General features: G+C 40.5%; 1 protein-coding gene across 1 annotated transcript in view; it reads right to left on the bottom strand.

Moving 5' to 3' along the window:
- LOC106561310 (inactive serine protease PAMR1) overlaps window positions 1–17,852 on the bottom strand; it is a 54,089-nt gene that overhangs the window by 21,190 nt on the left and 15,047 nt on the right. Inside the window, 3 exon segments of the mRNA XM_014125125.2 lie at window positions 490–604; window positions 7,051–7,176; window positions 10,998–11,174. Coding sequence (XP_013980600.2) covers window positions 490–604; window positions 7,051–7,176; window positions 10,998–11,174 — 418 coding nt within the window.

Raw genomic sequence — 17,852 nt, 5'->3', positions numbered from 1 at the left:
GGCGGGGTGGGTGTGGAGCCAGAGGCAGCAGGGGTTCAAACTGTAGAACCCAGATCTTACATTTGAATATAAAAATGGATTTTATCAAACAAAACTGTGGTACATTTTATCTCTGGGACCCTCAGGATTCAAATCAGAGCAAGATTACTGAATGTAAGTACATTATTTACCTTCAGAGGTGAATGTATCAATTGATTTAAAAAAAATTGTTGTGCACTCTCCTCAAACAATAGTATGGTATTTTTTCACTGTAATAGCTACTGTAAATTGGACAGTGCAGTTAGATTAACAAGAATTTAAGCTTTCTGCCCATATGTCCTGCAAAGTTTGCTGTTACTTACAACGTCATGCTAATCACATTAGCGCACATTAGCTCAACCATCCCGGTATGGGGACAGCAATCCCGTAGAGATTTTTAAGTTCAGTGAACTAACTCGGTCTTGAAGTTCAGAGACAACCCAGGTCAAATACGTGGTTGGTCACACCCACCTGAAATCGATGGTGAATGCTCGGTCCACCTGAACAGTCCACTCACAACGAGCGTTGGTGGGGTAGCTCTCCAGGACTATGTGGCCCTGACGTTTATGGATCACTCCTCCACACTCTGTAAACAGGAAAAGAACCAATTCAGAGCTCACACTTTACATAATTATGCAATGCAATAGGCTTTTCATTTCTTGATGTAATTATATGTTACTGTAAGACAGCATACTAGCTGATCGTTTGAATCATAATTTGGCCAGTTTCTATTCATTACAAGTAAATCATTGTGTTGTGTAGCTCATACAGTGCCTTCAGAAAGTATTCACACCCCTTGACTTTTTCCACATTTGGGACTCATTTCAGTGAACTAGGTGTATGTCACACCTCACTACTTCACAGGAGAGGCATTTGAACATAAACATTTTTATAGTATGATAGCTAAGGGTATGAAGGAAATTCTGCCGTTTGATTGCAAATACGCAGAGGGAGTTGAAAAGAGAACACACAGAAGGCTGTTGTATAAAACACCTGGCTCCAGATTACATCTTCAAACTAAGGGCAACCATGGCATTCGTGACAGAGAGGGAGAAGGGTCCATCCATGTATACGGTTAAGATAGTCTAGCTAGCTACATTTTCAGATATTATACGTTTCTAATTTTGTCAGAAAATCGTTTTCATTTGAAGTTAAAACATACTGTTAGCTTGCTAGCTAGCTAATGTTAGCTGGCTGGCTCGTTAGCTAATGATAAGTGTGTATGATCTGTCTAGTAATATTATTTGTATCCCAGAGCCATTTGCATTGCTAGTTATAGCCTAATGTTAGCTAGCTAACCAACGTTGAACCTGAATGGTTAGCTACCTGAAGATTCATGCAGGGTAGTAACGTTATGAGTTGGGATTATGGTTAATTATTTAGCTAGTTAGCTACATGTCTAAACAAAATACTCTACTATGAAAGTAACAATTTCACCACACCTTCTGTGACCTGTGCATGTGACAAATCAACTTAGATTTTATTTGATATAGTATGTGTTTACCAGAGAGGGTAATGTGAAGAATGTGACCTGCACCAAAGTCAAATTACAATATAACGTCAGGTCAATGAGACAGTGTCCAAGTTCTAAAATTCTCCGGTAGAAAGCCCTGCTTTTATTTCATCACACTCACACCCGTAAGCTATTTTCTGTAATTGACTTGCCATTAACTTGTAAATAATGATTTTGTTGTGAGTTTATTTTTCTGTAATAATGAAGACAAATGAGCTAAAGTGAAGATGTTGTCAGCTATATGGCATGGTCATTATTTGAACTGGCTAGCCAGCTAGCTAGCTAGCTAACAAGCTAAAAACAAACCAAAACATTGTTTAGAAAAGTTGCTTTTAGTTGCCTGGTTCGCTAGATTGACAAACACTAAATACATGTTTAAATGGGTGGATATATTGGTTTTAAAAAACACTACAGTAGTTATGCTATTTTGTACCACCAGGCTGCTGGTGTCATGCAGCCTGTAGTTTTTGTGTTTATACTTTTTCAAAACGACAACGACAAGTTTGATGTCGGACGACAATAGCATGTTCATGATGTCACTGCAACAACTGTCAATAGACATAGTATAAACCAGCCTTTAGCCTTGAAATCTTTGGTTGTTTAGTACTTGGCCTCACATGTGAATCCTTAAAGAGATGGGTGGGACTAAGGCTTAAGAGGGTGTGAACGATGCTGAATGGGTGTAGACAAAGGAGAGCTCTCCAGTAGGTTTACCAAAACATTAAAGTGAGGTTACAAATGTATCAACTTTCAAAGCAGAATTACTTTTCCATTGTTCCTCAACTGTAGTGTATGTTAAACCATTGTCTAGTTCTGAGTCTCTTCTTTTATCCAATGTAAAAAACACAATTTCAAATTTTGCCACATAAGACCAAATCGACCAGGTCGGGTCACATTTTGTTATGTTACTGCCTGAACTTAAAATTGATTATATTGAGATTTTGTGACACAAATCTACACACAATACCCCATAATGTCAAAGTGAAATTATGTTTTTAGAATGTTTCCCAATTAATTACAAATGAAAAGCTAAAATGTCTTGAGTCAGTAAGTATTCAACCCTTTTGTTATGGCAAGCTTAAATAAGTTCAGGAGTAAAGTAACAAGTCACATAATACGTTGTATGGACTCACTCTGTGTGCAATAATAGTGTTTCACATGATTTTTAAAGGACTACCCCATCTCTATACCCCAAACATCCAATTATTTCTAACTTCCCTCAGTCAAGCAGTGTATTTCATGACAAAGACCAGGGAGGTATTACAAGGCCTCACAAAGAAAGGCACCTATTGGTAGATGGGTAAAAATAAAATAAAGTAGACACTGAATATCCCTTTGAGCATGGTGAAGGTATTAATTACATTTTGGATGGTGTATCTATATACACAGTTACTACAAAGATACAGGCTCCCTTCCTAACTCAGTTGCCAGGGGGGAAGGAAACCGCTCAGGGATTTCACCATGAGACCAATGGTGATATTAAAACAGTTACAGAGTTTAATGGCTGTGATAGGAGAACATTGTTATTACTCCGCAATCCTAACATAAATGACAGATTGGAAAGAAGGAAGCCTGTGCACAATACAAATATTCCAAAACATGCATCCTGTTTGCAATAAGGCACTAAAGTAATACTGAATACAAAGTGTTGTGTTTTGGGCAAATCCAACACATGACTGAGTACATGTTTTCACGCATGGTGGTGGCAGCATCATATTATGGGTGTGCTTGTCATTGGCAAGGGCTATGCAGTTTTGTTTTGGGTAAAAATAAACAGAATAGATCTAAGCACAGGTAAGATCCAAGAGGAAAACTTGGTTCGGTCTGCTTTCCACCAGACACTGGGAGACAAATTCACCTTTCAGCAGGACAATAACCTAAAACACAAGGCCAAGTGTTTACTTACCAAGACAACATGGAATATTCCTCAGTGGCCTAGTCACAGTTTTGATTGAAATTGGCTTGAAACTCTATTGCAAGACTTGAAAATAGCTGTCTGGCAATGATTATCAACTTGACAGAGCTTTAAGATTTTTTTTAAGAATAATGGGAAACTATCTTACACTCCAGGTGTGCAAATCCCTTAGAGAGTTACCCAGAAAGACTCACAGCTGTAATCGATGCCAAAGGTGATTCTAACATGTATTGACGCAGGGGGTTGAATACTTACAGTATCTAATCAATATATATTAGTGTAAAAATGTATGTAAAAAAATATACAGTTGTTGTCGGAAGTTTACATAAACTTAGGTTGGAGTCATTAAAACTCATTTTTTAACCACTCCACAAATTTCTTGTTAACAAACTATAGTTTTGGCAAGTCAGTTAGGACATCTACTTTGTGCATGACACAAGTAATTTGTCCAACAATTGTTTACAGACAGATTATTTCACTTATAATTCACTGTATCACAATTCCAGGTGGTCAGAAGTTTACATACACTAAGTTGACTGTGCCTTTAAACAGCTTGGAAAATTCCAGAAAATGATGTCATGGCTTTAGAAGCTTCTGATAGGCTAATTGACATAATTTGAGTCAATTGGAGGTGTACCTGTGGATGTATATCAAGGCCTACCTTAAAACTCAGTGCCTCTTTGCTTGACATCATGGGAAAATCAAAAGAAATCAACCAAGGCCTCAGAAAAAATTGCAGACCTCCACAAGTCTGGTTCATCCTTGGGAGCAATTTACAAATGCCTGAAGGTACCATGTTCATCTGTACAAACAATAGTACGCAAGTATAAACACCATAGGACCACGCAGCCGTCATACCGCTCAGGAAGGAGACGCATTCTGTCTCCTAGAGATGAACGTACTTTGGTGCAAAAAGTGCAAATCAATCCCAGAACAACAGCAAAGGACCTTGTGAAGATGCTGGAGGAAACAGGTCCAAAAGTATCTATATCCACAGTAAAACGAGTCCTATATCGACATAACCTGAAAGGCCGCTCAGCAAGGAAGAAGCCACTGCTCCAAAACAGCCATAAAAAAGCCAGACTAGTTTCCAACTGCACATGGGGACGAAGATCGTACTTTTTGGAGAAATGTCCTCTGGTCTGATGAAACAAAAATAGAACTGTTTGGCAATAATGATCATCGTTATGTTTGGAGGAAAAAGGGGGAGGCTTGCAAGCCGAAGAACACCATCCCAACCATGAAGCACGGGGGTGGCAGCATCATGTTGTGGGGGTGCTTTGCTGCAGGAGGGACTGGTGCACTTCACAAAATAGATGGCATCATGAGGTAGGAAAATTATGTGGATATATTAAAGCAACATCTCAAGACATCAGTCAGGAAGTTAAAGCTTGGTCACAAATGGGTCTTCCAAATGGACAATGACCCCAAGCATACTTCCAAATTTGTGGAAAAATGTCTTAAGGACAACAATGTATATACAGTATATATCATTTATTCCACTCGATCGTTAACAATAAATGACAATTAAATCCATTTTAGTCCGACAAATCTTGGTGTGAACACTTTCTGAAGGCACTGATCTACAATACACACAATACCCCATAATGTCAAAGTGGAATTATGTTTTTAGAAATGTTTTCAAATTACACTGTATGTTATTGCCTTGTAGAGTTGAGGAATTGCATGTTGGTTACTAGTTACGTAGTAAGAAAATGGTATACACTCGTAGAGAAAAGGGGTTCCAAAGGGTTCTTCGGCTGTCCCCATAGGAGAACCATTTTTGGTTCCAGGTAGAACACTTTTGGGTTCAATGTAGAACCCTCTGTGTAAATCGTTCTACCTGGAAGCAAAAAGGGTTCTCCTATGGGCTCAGCCGAAGAACCCGTTTAGTTTCTAGATAGCACATAAAAATACACGAAAAATAATACATTTCAAATGGGAGACAAATTAAAACTGCAGGCTGGAAAAAATATTCAAAATACGCAGAAACCACAGGCCTGCGGCCTAGAGCCACAAACACATGCCAAGTTTCTGCTGTTGATGAAAAGTCTTTCTACCTGTGCCTCACAGCACATTTTGTTATTTGCATATTGTTAAAGCTATACTCCAGACAAGACATATCAAATGGTATTGTGAGATTCCAGGATGTTGATTAACAGTGTCTTGACTTGTTATTTCAGCTCATTGAATGATAAAACCCTGAGGCATTTGGCTTTCATCCACCTAATATACAGTTGTGCCAGACGTCTCTCCTATAGTACACTGAACCAAAATATCAACACAACATGTAAGGTCACAGAAATGTTCCATTCGCATAAAAAGCTTATTTATCTAATATTTTCTGCACACATTTGTTTACATCCATGTTAGTGAGCATTTCTCCTTTGCCAAGATAATCCATCCACCTGACAGTTGTGGCATATCAAGAAGATTATTAAACAGCATGATCATTACACAAGTGAACCTTGTCTAATAATCAACACAATGCTATAGATGTCACAAGTTTTGAGGGAGCGTGAAATTGGCATGTTGACTGCAGGAATGTTCACCAAAGCTGTTGCCAGAGAATATAATGTTAATTTCTCTACCATAAGCAGCCTCCAATCTTGTTTTAGAGAAATTGGCAGTATGTCCAACCGGCTTCACAACCACAGACCAAGTGTATGCCGTCATGTGGGCGAGTGCTTTGCTGATGTCAACATTGTGAATAGAGTGCCCCATGGTGGCGGTGGGGTTATGGTATGGGCAGGCATAAACTACGGACAACGAACAAAATGGCATTTTATCGTTTGCAATTTGAATGCACAGAGATAACGTAACGAGATCCAAAGGCCCATTGTCATGCCATTAATCCGCCTCATGTTTCAGCATGATAATGCACGGCCCAATGTTGCAAGGATTTGTATACAATTCCTGGTAGCTGAAAATGTCCCAGTTCTTCCATGGCCTGCATACTCACTAGAACTGTCATCTATTGAGCATGTTTGGGATGCTCTGGATTGACGTGTACGACAGTGTGTTCCAGTTCCCGACAATAACCAGTTACTTCACACAGCCATTGAAGAAGAGTGGGACTACATTCCACAGGCCACAATCAACAACCTGATCCACTATGTGAAGGATATGCGTCACGCTGCATGAGGCAAATGGTGGTCACACCAGATCCTGACTGTTTTTCTGATCCACACCCCTACCTCTTTTTAAGGTTATCTGTGAACAACAGATTCGTATCTGTATTCCTATTCATATGAAATCCATAGATTAGGGCCTAATGAATGTATTTCAATTGACAGATTTTTTTTATATGATCTGTAATTCAGTAAAATCTTAGAAATTGTTGCATGTTGCATTTATATTTTGTTCAGTTTAACTGGGTTGTAGGTAGAAGGTATGTGCCTATAGGCATGGAAGGGAAGCTAGTAGAAGTTGCCTATAACCTTGATACAGGGTCAGATATTATTTAATCCCCCTAATGGTTTTTGTTTCAACTGGGGGAATAAAGTAAACTGATCCTAGATCTGTGGTTAAGGGTGAGTTTTACCCATAACCATTCTGGGAGGTAATGTGGGTAGAGGTATATGGAAGGAGTGAAGTCACTCACTCAAGCAGTCACCGCCTGACCAGCCGGGTCGACACTCAGCACAGTACTTCCCTTTGACGAAGAAATCATCTCTGGGCCCCCACGTCCCATTGTTACACCGCTTACAGTTCTCAAATATGCTGCAACCTAAGACAGAGAGAGGAGAGAAAAGAAAAGAAAAGAAAGAGGGTGAATGCTAGGAGAAAGAGACAAAGAGTAAGAGGTTAGATAGTGCTGATTGAACACTAAAACATCTAAAACCTCTTCAACATAAGGGTGATGCATTCAGTCACAGTCTTGGTTTGACCGTTCCCAATGACAGTTCGGTTACAATCAGCCACATACCTTTACTGTATTCCCGTTAGTGCCTGTTTGCTCTTTAGCTCAGTCCTGCTAAACTCATCAGGCTCATCATCTACTGTACCAGGGTAACAAAACAACAAAAACACATGTGTTCTTCCTGAAATAGAAATGTCCAGAAAACCCCCAGAAGGACTGAGTTTCAGATGTATTTTCACTTTGGGGGTTCTGTGGTGCTCTGCAGTGCAGACATCCTGAGGACAGGCTGGGAGTCAGGGATATGGGTGTCAGGGATGCAGCAGCAGGACATATAAACACCAACAGGTATCAGTGTAAACATCACATGACTTTACCATGTCTCCTCCTCCATACAGTATCCTCAGGGTGGAAAGGGATGCGCATGCGTGTGTTAGTGTCAATAATGTGTGGGTGTCTGGCCAATAGTTCAGGCCGAGGAGTACATGTGATGTGAAGATGAAGCAGATGAAGAATATATGTTGATAAAGAGAAAGTATTAGCATATTCCCATAGGTCAATAATTCATGCAACAACTTGTGGTTAAATATTATACCTACTCATTGTGCTTTTTTCAGCAATATGTTTTCTCTTAGATTATTTATGCTGTATTAACCTTATTATTGCCAACAGACCTCCCACACAGAGTAAATACACAACAGAAGAGCAAACATAGAGGTGTGAAGGAAAATGTTATGTTTGTGCTTTTCTAATAACCAATTCGACTGGGTTGCATACAACTGACTGATTGATCGTGCCTGGGAGGAATCCTCTCAATCAGTATAAGCAATTTGGCAGTACGCCCAGAACATTGTTTTGAGAACCAAAAGGGGTGTCTCAGTTTCAAGGTCTCAGCTTGGAGAGAAGAAGCCTTTTGAGCAGTGCTTAATTTGTAAATCAGAAGGTGCCAGAACAAAAGTGAGTGCTAGAAGGGGGTGACCTAGGGACTTCTGAGGTATCAGAAAGCATAAGAAAAAAATCACCTTTATTATATAGCATTGTATGCATATCATTGCATTTGTGGTAGTGGCATAGAGCAGTAGAGTACAGCAGAGGCACTTACAGAAGTTGCACACATTGGGATAATTTTTAGTAGCCTCGGGACCATGAAATTGTTGGCCGTTTAAAAACACATTTCATGCAATTCTACGTCATTTTACTTTAGACTTTGGCAGAATCTTTTTTAATACTGCACAAATGATCGAAATGGCACTGACAATCTAAAAATCTGAGATCAATAAAAATGACCTTGTCTTGAATCCATCAATAGCCTAAGCCTAGGTGTGTGGAGACATTATATTGTAGGCTACAATATGAGGATGAAATTATAGTCCTAAAAATGCTTTCCAGTTTCACTGCCGATTGTTGATGAGCTCGTTCCAAAAGCCTCTTTTGTAAAACAATATTTGGAAGTTGATCAAATATTTCGGTAGTGTTCCAGCATAGTCTTCTCTTTTCAGCAGGAGTCATTGCTTTCCAACCTGTGTTTTCCCTCGACTGCATTTGAAATATTGCGAAAGGCCTGTTTTGTCTGCGTGTTGTATTTTCACTGACAGATTTGCCACGTGTTCCCGACTGTAGGCTATTCCTTGTTATTGCGCTACAATCCACAGCAAGGCTATTTTTTTAAACAAGATGTTGATCCTCTGTGGCTAAATTACAGGGATTCTCATGGTGTTGTAGGCTATTCTGAATGATTTCATTCTGAACAGACAGCAATTCTGAACAGACAGCAATACTTCTATAACTTTGGCAAATGTATTTGAATTTATCAGGGGGTGGTGAAGTTCCTCCAGAACCCTTCGCGCAGCTTTGATTCTATAAGGAAATAAATGATGAAGTGCAACACGCTGAGAGATGAGAGTTGCAGGCTCATGTCTATCAGAGCAGAGAGGGAGAGCGATCATAGAAAGTGAATCTAATTCTAGTTATGTGAGAGATATTGCCGCGCTTCTCACACAGTAGGCTGGACAATAGAACAAGTCAAAATTCACCCAAGGCTGAAAAACAGCAAAATAATGTTGGCTAAACTGGAACACTAGCGCGAGCCCATAGCAAATGAATTGAATCGAACGTTCGCAGAGCCTGTTTTGTGATGCTTAAAATTCCATTTTGCCTAAATGGCACAAAAACATTTATCCCTTTTTATTTACCACTACAATCTGTTCGTTGGACGAAACTGGAAAAAAACAACTAGTGTAGAAAGTAAACATCTGCACCTCGATGGTGTCAACTGTGCTTATGTCTGCGTAATGAGAAAGTTGGGAAAAAGGAAAACTTCTAACTATTTCTGGTCTAGTGATCGATTACAAATTAGCTCGCTGCTCACACTTACATAATTACAAAGAGGAGATTGTAACGTAGAACAATAAGTAGTGAATAGAACTTTCGGAAGGCGAGTTGGTGCCACGGTGCTGAATCGAACTAATAGGAACTGGCATGGTGAAAAAGGCCCTAAAATAAGGCCTGTTTTTTTGTGATTACTTCAAAACGACGGCAAGCAGCTGGGAAATATGGTCATATTATGAAACTGGGCTCCATGGCGGATGCAATGAACTAGTTTTTATCAGAAAAAAAGCATTACAATGTTTCGCAAACCATAAACCCGGGCCGGCCCAACCCAAATCAACTCATAGAATATTAGGCCCAGGCTGAAAATCAACTTTTTCACATTAGGTTATTTTTTTGTGGGGGCAGGAGAATTAACGAAGAGGCACCACAACTTGAACTTTGGTCTTGTACATTGCAAAAAGTGATAGTAATTTTTCATGCCACAAGTGGTACCGGATCCGGCCAATTAGGTTCCGGAATAAAACAGTCCAAAACGGAGAGGTGCCGGATCTTGTTCCGGCAGGATCCGACTCAAATTAAGCACTGCTCATGAGGTATTGGTCGGTCACATGCATGAACCAAATGTTAATGATTAATTAATGATGAATAATGAATAAGCTAAATCATGCAAATATAACTTGCTTGTGTAAGCAGTATATAAGAGAACTAACGGGACTGCCCGGGGGAGCTCCTGACCGACGTGTACTATGGTGCATGCATTGAGTTTGTTGGAACCTCTCCAGCTTGCTGTTAATAAAGAATGATTCATTTAAGATTGACTTCAGGTGTCCATGGTGGTAATTTCCACAACAGAGGGATGCACTCAACGAAAGTAAAAGTAAATTTAATGGATTGTACAATGTCTCTCAATATGTAGCTCTCTATTTTCTTGAAAATAATTGGGTTTAGGCATTGCTCTCTAATGTGGTTGGCCGAAACTCACTGCATTTCACTCTAGGTGACATAACACTGCTCTTGTATGTCTGCCAGGCTTATAACAGAGCCTTGGAGGCAGATGGCATAGAGGCTACAACATCAGTCAATACATGATGCTGGATCTAACGGTACTGTAGGGGCAGACATTTCAGAAATGTACTGGTAGAATGACCTCATATACTGTGTATTTTTGCAAATTAAACATGTATTAACAAATCCAGCACCAAGGCATAATGTATCTGACCATGGTGTTGTCAATAAAATCGAATACACAGCATGCAGGAATGCATTCAACCAGTCCTCCATGGGTTTACCAGACAAAATAACCAAAATGGATGGACATCCCAGGTTTTGAGCCAGCATGGTGGTGTGTTGGACAGGTTTACCTGGGTGGATGATGCAGGGGTCACACTCGTTGAGGGCGTTGCGGCAGCAAGGCACAGCGTAGCCAACGGGGGTGCCCTGGAGGGGACACTTACAGCGAATCACGTCGTACTCACAGCAGCCCCGACACATGACGTTCCACTCTGGGCCCGGACAGTGGTTATATAGGTACTTGTAGTCTGGGAACCAACCAGTACATCAGGGTCAAATACATAAGTCAGACACTTTCAAATACTTTAAAGTTTTAGCTTCAAGATTTTGGAACTATTCCATTATCCTGTCAGCCTATAGCTGGTATTTATTAAAGTGAGGGTGATGGAGAAGACTGGATCCGGAGTTGTATTTACAAAATTAATTTACTTAATGGGGACATCCTATCCATATTTTCCACCTCTGCCTGCTCATCTGTGTGTGTTTTGTCATTTTCTTTTACATCAGACTTCATTAATTTGGTAATAACAGCTAGTTTTCAGTCGCCCCCCCACTCAGACCACTCCCAGACAGTCCTAGCAAATTCTTGCTTGAGAAATTGCTCTTTGCTAAGAAGATATTTACGTTTTTTTCTAACCATTTGAAACTTAATTGTTACCCAGAAATGATGAGGAACATTCATTTAGTAAAAAGAATCTCTCTTGCTCTCTCTCTCTCTTCGCTCTTTCAAAGAGGTTTTATTGGCATTGGAAACATGTTATCATTGCCAAATCAAGTGAAATAAACAATCACAAATTAAGAGTTAACATTAAACACACAAAAGTCTCAAAAGAGAAAGACATTTAAAATGTTAAATTATTAACTATGTTTAAAAAATAATTAAAAAACGAGTGCCTCAGTCTGGACCTGTACAGGCCGTCGGTCGATCGATACACTCTAAATAAAATATCAAATAGCCTATAAATGAAGATAAAATAGCTCACAGGTGAATTCAACTACTCGCACCTTACACAACTTATTGGCTCCATTAGGTCCCGCTCAGTAAGCCTGCGTGTGTGCAAAAGCGTGTGCTGTGTGTGGAAAAAGTAGAAGTACACATGAGAGGGCAATAGGGGGGACCCACGCCTCAACCGCTCCCCAGAGAGGCTGATGGACCAGGACATGAGGAGGGAGAAGTCGCCTGGCCGGGGTTTCAAGGAGCAGCAGCCTGGAGTTCGCCAGAGACTCCACACCGGTCACATGCCCCTCACCACGGTCACACCATCTCTCTCTCTCTCTCTCTCTCTCTCTCTCTCTCTCTCTCTCTCTCTCTCTCTCTCTCTCTCTCTCTCTCTCTCTCTCTAACTTCTCTTCTCTTCCTGTCTCTCCCTGCATTGAAGACTTCAACATAAATGTTTCCAGTTTTCATATGAGGTGTAAATTCAGCAAATAAGGCCTGAACTGTTCAATTTATTAAGAAGCTCTCTGGCTCCTCTTTTTGACCCGAAGTCCTGTTGCTGTGCAGGTCTGTCATGGTAACAACCTCAGCAGTATGTTATTATGTTTTAGTCCACACATTCACACACACCCATACACACACAGAGTATGTGACTTAGTGTTGAGGCTTTGATTCATCTGTGAGAGTCTGTTTGAGGACAGTCAGCTGGACAGGATGTACAGATGTCCTGGAATGCCGTTAGATATCACTCCCTACAGTTCCCACAACTCTCTGGCCATGTAACATTAATGAACTCATAAATGATATTCTACTCCTGGAAAGATCTGCACTTCTCCTTAAGAATCTAATCTCTGCCATCCAAGAACAGTTTAGGAATGGCATACTATTCTATATTAATCACTCTGAGAATGGATTACATAAGAGGCCAGGTCAAATGTATTATCAGTGCTAAGTGAAGACAGTTAATGGTGCTGCTTTCATACTGGAAAAATCAATGAGTGATTTTGCAATACTCTTTGTTTTGGATCCATTGTTCTTTGGCTGACGTATTATTGCTGTGGTAACCCTGAAAAGAAGGGTTACTGCAAATGTAAAACAACAAAACAATATGTTCTACTCAGTGAGAACAGGGAGGGTAGTCTAAACAGGGCGTAGTCTACACAGGGCATGCATTATTAACATAATGTCTATGACTTCAGGATTCCAGTATAATTCCAGTATGATGCTATTACTCATGTAAACACCAGCCCCTTGCTCAACAAGCCTGTCCCTCCCCTTCAATAACCCCCAGATGGTTTTATGTGTTCAAAACACATGTGGCCCAGTACTCTTGTTCTCATCCATACATACTTGTCTCTTCTGTATTGTATGATGTCTTCAGAATTGACTGGCTGTCTGCTTCTCCCTTACTAAAAATGAGTAACTCATAGTGTCTATTTATATTGACATTTTTGTGGATTTCCTAGTCTGAAAACCACAAGCATCCTCCTCGGCATGGCCACGTTTGGAGGGATGGGGGAGGGGACATAGAGAGAGAAAGAGACAGGGAGAGCAACCGAGAGAGATAGCATAAGAGAAGTACAAATGAGAGGGGGTGACCCACGCCTCGACCGATCCCCAGGGTGGCTGATGGACCGGGATGTGGGGAGGGAGAGGTCGCCTGGGCCAGGTTTTCGAGGAGCAGAAGCATGGAGTTCTCTACACCAGCTCCGGTTGTATGACCCTCACCACAGTCACACCGTGTCTCTCTCTCTCTCTCTCTCTCTCTCTCTCTCTCTCTTCTTAACTAATCTTTCCTCCCTGTCTCTCCCTGCATTTAAGACTTCAGCATAAATGGTTAAAGAGCATGTAGGGATATTTGAGAAAGCTCCACATTCAGCCTGCCTCACCAGCATTGTTACTGGAGTCAATTACTCATACGTTTAACCAGACCGCATCAGAGGCATGCTCACTGTAAATTACCACATTCCACAGAATGAACATAATAACCATGTTAAATGTTTTTGTCTCTGACCTGTTTGTGTATTTTGTTTAAGCCAACACGTCTCAGCCTTACAGCATTCAGTTTTGACAATTTGACCAACTTCCATTTATCCTCCAGCAGTGTCTGAATACCTTTTCACGTATCCAGTCAGTTTTTCTATTCACGCATCTAGGTTAGACGGCAAGGTAGCAACAATGAACTCTATGCTTTATAAGAAGCACAGTAGAAGGTCTACTTTGTCGTTGTCTCATATTCTGCAGAGCTCGGTACTAAGTTCACTACCAGCAGCAGTCTGGAGGGGATCCATGGTGGAGGCGACAGTGACTGGAGCCTGTGATTTCTATGGCACCTTTTAAGTGTCTGTGTAGACTAATCTAGCCCCCGTGGTTATGGACCTGGACTCCACCCAGACTCACGTCTGCTACACTCACTGATCTACAGCAATGTACAGCAGTACAGACGCTAGGGCGGTAAAAAACGGTCAAATAGTCATCCTCGTTGATATGATTAAAGAATAAAGTGAATTACACAAGATTATAAAATGGATTGTTTGGATCCTGGACGCAAAATACCATGAAGTGTTAAGGCTGGTTAACAGTCCATCTAGTTAGCTACTTGGCTAGCCATTTCAAATAATGAGCATAGCTGACAATGTCTTAACTTAAGCTACTTTTATTCATTATTAGAGGAAAATAAACCCAGAACATCATAATTATTTACAAGGTAATGTCGAGCTTCCTGAAAATAACTCACTGCCACACTGTGATGAAATAAAAGTGGATAATTATATCTGAGAATATTAGAATGCCTGCACAGGAGGATTTGGTCTGGTTGCTGTGGCCGTCCGATAACCACAACAATATACTTTTTTCATGTCTGTGTGACAAGGAAGACCATTGCAGTGATGGTCTACAGACATTCCGGAGTATAAATTAAATGCGTTTTGACCAGTGACACTTGTCGTGTTCTAATTGTCTACAGACATGTCATTAGACCAATTATAAACTGGCCTTTAATCTCATAATTCCACTGTCCCACAGCCCAGGCAGGAAATTCATAAACTTCATCTTCCTTGGGGAAAAATGCGTGTACACATTATTTTTCCATGCTACTTTTTGGTTTGCAACAGTTGGGGGTTGTATAAACCTACCTGTCTGCCTCTATGACCTGTGCAGCAAAGTATCATTTTACAAATGCCAGTAGGATAGCTATCCCCAAAATAAAAATGAAACAAATAATTCACCATGGAAACTGTAAACTCTCAGAATTACATTAATTCTCTCATCATCAATGAATCTCTGCTAGCTAGCTACATGCCAAAGATTTGTTCAGCGTAGCAACGTCGAATGAATAGAATGATTAGAATTAACGACTGGGTCAAAACATGAGAAGAGAACAGTTTAACGACCAGCTGATTGGGTAGCAACTTCAGAATGCAAAAACTAATTTACTCGTTAAAATAATGTTTTAAATGAAAAAATCCATTAATATTTTTATAAATACTGTAATTTATATTGGCCTACAGGGCAACTGGGATGAATAGGTTAATTAATATTGTTACTTGCACTAGAGCATGAGGGCAGTTGGGAACATGGCTACTTAGGATGTCGTTTGTAACATGCCATTTATGCTATTAAATGTGGTAACACATTGAAAAGAACCTACAGATAAAATTATCTTTTATTTAGCTATAAACAAGGCCATTACAGCAAATACAAGAAAGGGTCAACAGGTTTAATGGCTGGTCTGGCATTGTCATCATATCAATCGACACATCGTCTCCGGCCTCTAGAGATGCTGAAATTCATGCTTTGTGGTCTCAAATGGTAAGCTGCCCCAAGCACATTCATGTGATATCAAAACAATATACCACAGTGTATCATATATATAATATGATTTAATATGTCAGTATATCATATAATACGATCTCAGGAGTGCCATGGGTGTACAGTATATTATTGCTTGCCCCATTTAGTGTAGTTTATAACACAGTTTCGGGAGGAGAGCTTAAGCTTCAGATGACACATTTAATTAATATATGGGCTTGTCTTCAGTATTTGAATGCAGCCAGAACAGGAAAGCCTGTTGGTGGTGGTGATGGCGGTGAAGGAGGAGGAGGAATCTTTTTAGGAGGACATTTTTGCCTCGGGGGATGAATTTTCTGACATAGCCATCCCAGAAACTATCAGGGCTCGATTGCATAAAACATCTTAAGTAAATTTCCCCCTTATCTTTTCCCTTAAGATTTACTTAAAGCTGCAACATGTAATGTTTTGGGGGACCTGACCAAATTCACATAAAAATGTGAGTTATAGATCTCTCATTCGCATTGAAAGCAGGTCTAAGAAGTGATAGATATTTTCTATGTGCACTATTTCTGTGCTTCCTGTTCTGAAGTCCAATTTTTGCTTTTTTTACTTTCGGTTTTGTACATCAGCTTCAAACAGCTGAAAATGCTATATTTTTGGTTATTAAAATATATTTCACAGCAGGTTAGATGGTACCTTGATACTCCACACTATACTCACATAAACTGAAATTAGGCAAACTTTTCGAATTTTAGCAAACAGGGCGGAGTGATTTCTGCATAGTGCATTTTTAACTTTAAGTCAGTTGCACAAAAGATTTTAAGTCAAATTCCTCCCTTACATTAACGGTGCCCATGCAGTCCCTTAAGTGCTTCATTCAGTATGAATATCAATGTAAACAGCATTTGTGGAGTTGCATGTTGCTTTCCTCTGCCCTGGTGGCAAAAGGAAAACATCAACCAGCTAGCTAGGTGTATAGCTAGCTAGGTAGCTACTTAGCTAAACAATGGAAGGTGCACACTCCATGGCTACAAATCTAGCTGGCTAGCTAGCTACAGCGCATTCAGAAAGAATTCAGGCCCCTTCCCTTTTTTCCACTTTTTGTTACATTACAGCCTTACTCTAAAATAGATTTTTTTTAAAACCTCATCAATCTACACACAATACCCCATAATGACAAAGCAAAAACAGGTTTTTAGAAATACCTTATTTGCATAAGTATTCAGCCCCTTTGCTATGAGACTCGAAATTGAGCTCAGGTGCATCAGGTTTCCTTTGATCATCCTTGAGATCTTTCTACAACTTGATTGGAGTCCACCTATGCTAAAGTAAATAGATTGGACATGATTTGGAAAGGCACACACCTGTCTATATAACGTCTCATAGTTGACAGTGCATGTCAGAGCAAAAATCAGGATAGAGTCAAGGCAGAGATCTGGGGAATGGTACCGAGACATTTCTGCAGCATTAAACGTTCCCAAGAACACAGTGGCCTCCATCATTCTTAAATGGAAGAAGATTGGAACCTCCAAGACTCTTCCAACATCTGGCTGCCTGAGCAATCGGGGGAGAACACGATGGTCACTGACAGAGCTCCAGAGTTCCTCTGTGGAGATGGGAGAACCTTCCAGAAGGACAACCATCTCTGCAGCACTCCACCAATCAGGCCATTATGGTAGAGTGGCCAGATGGAAGCCACTCCTCAGTAAAATGTACATGACAGCCCGCTTGTAGTGTACTAAAAGGCACCTAAAGGACTCAGACCATGAGAAACAAGATTCTCTGGTCTAATAAAACCAAGATTGAACTCTTTGGCCTGAATGCCAAGCGTCACGACTGGAGGAAATCTGGCACCATCCCTAAAGTGAAGCATGATTTTGGCAGCATCATGCTGTGGAGATGTTTTTTTAGCGGCAGGGACTGGGAGACCAGTCAGGATCGAGGGAAAGATGAATGGAGCAAAGTACAGAGAGATCCTTGATGAAAACCTGCTCCGGAGTGCTCAGGACCTCAGACTGGTGTAAAGGTTCACTTTCCAACAGGACAACGACCCTAAGCACAAAACCAAGACAACGCAGGAGTGGCTTCAGGACTAGTCTCTGAATGTCCTTGAGTGGCCCAGCCAGAGACCGGACTTGAACCCGATTGAACATCTCTGGAGAGACCTGAAAATAGCTGTGCAGCAATGCTCCCCATC

This window comes from Salmo salar, chromosome ssa10 (assembly GCF_905237065.1).
Source record: "Salmo salar chromosome ssa10, Ssal_v3.1, whole genome shotgun sequence".
Taxonomy (NCBI): Eukaryota; Metazoa; Chordata; class Actinopteri; order Salmoniformes; family Salmonidae; genus Salmo; species Salmo salar.
Note: the sequence above shows the minus strand (reverse complement) of the source record. Positions and strands in the feature narration are given on the sequence as shown.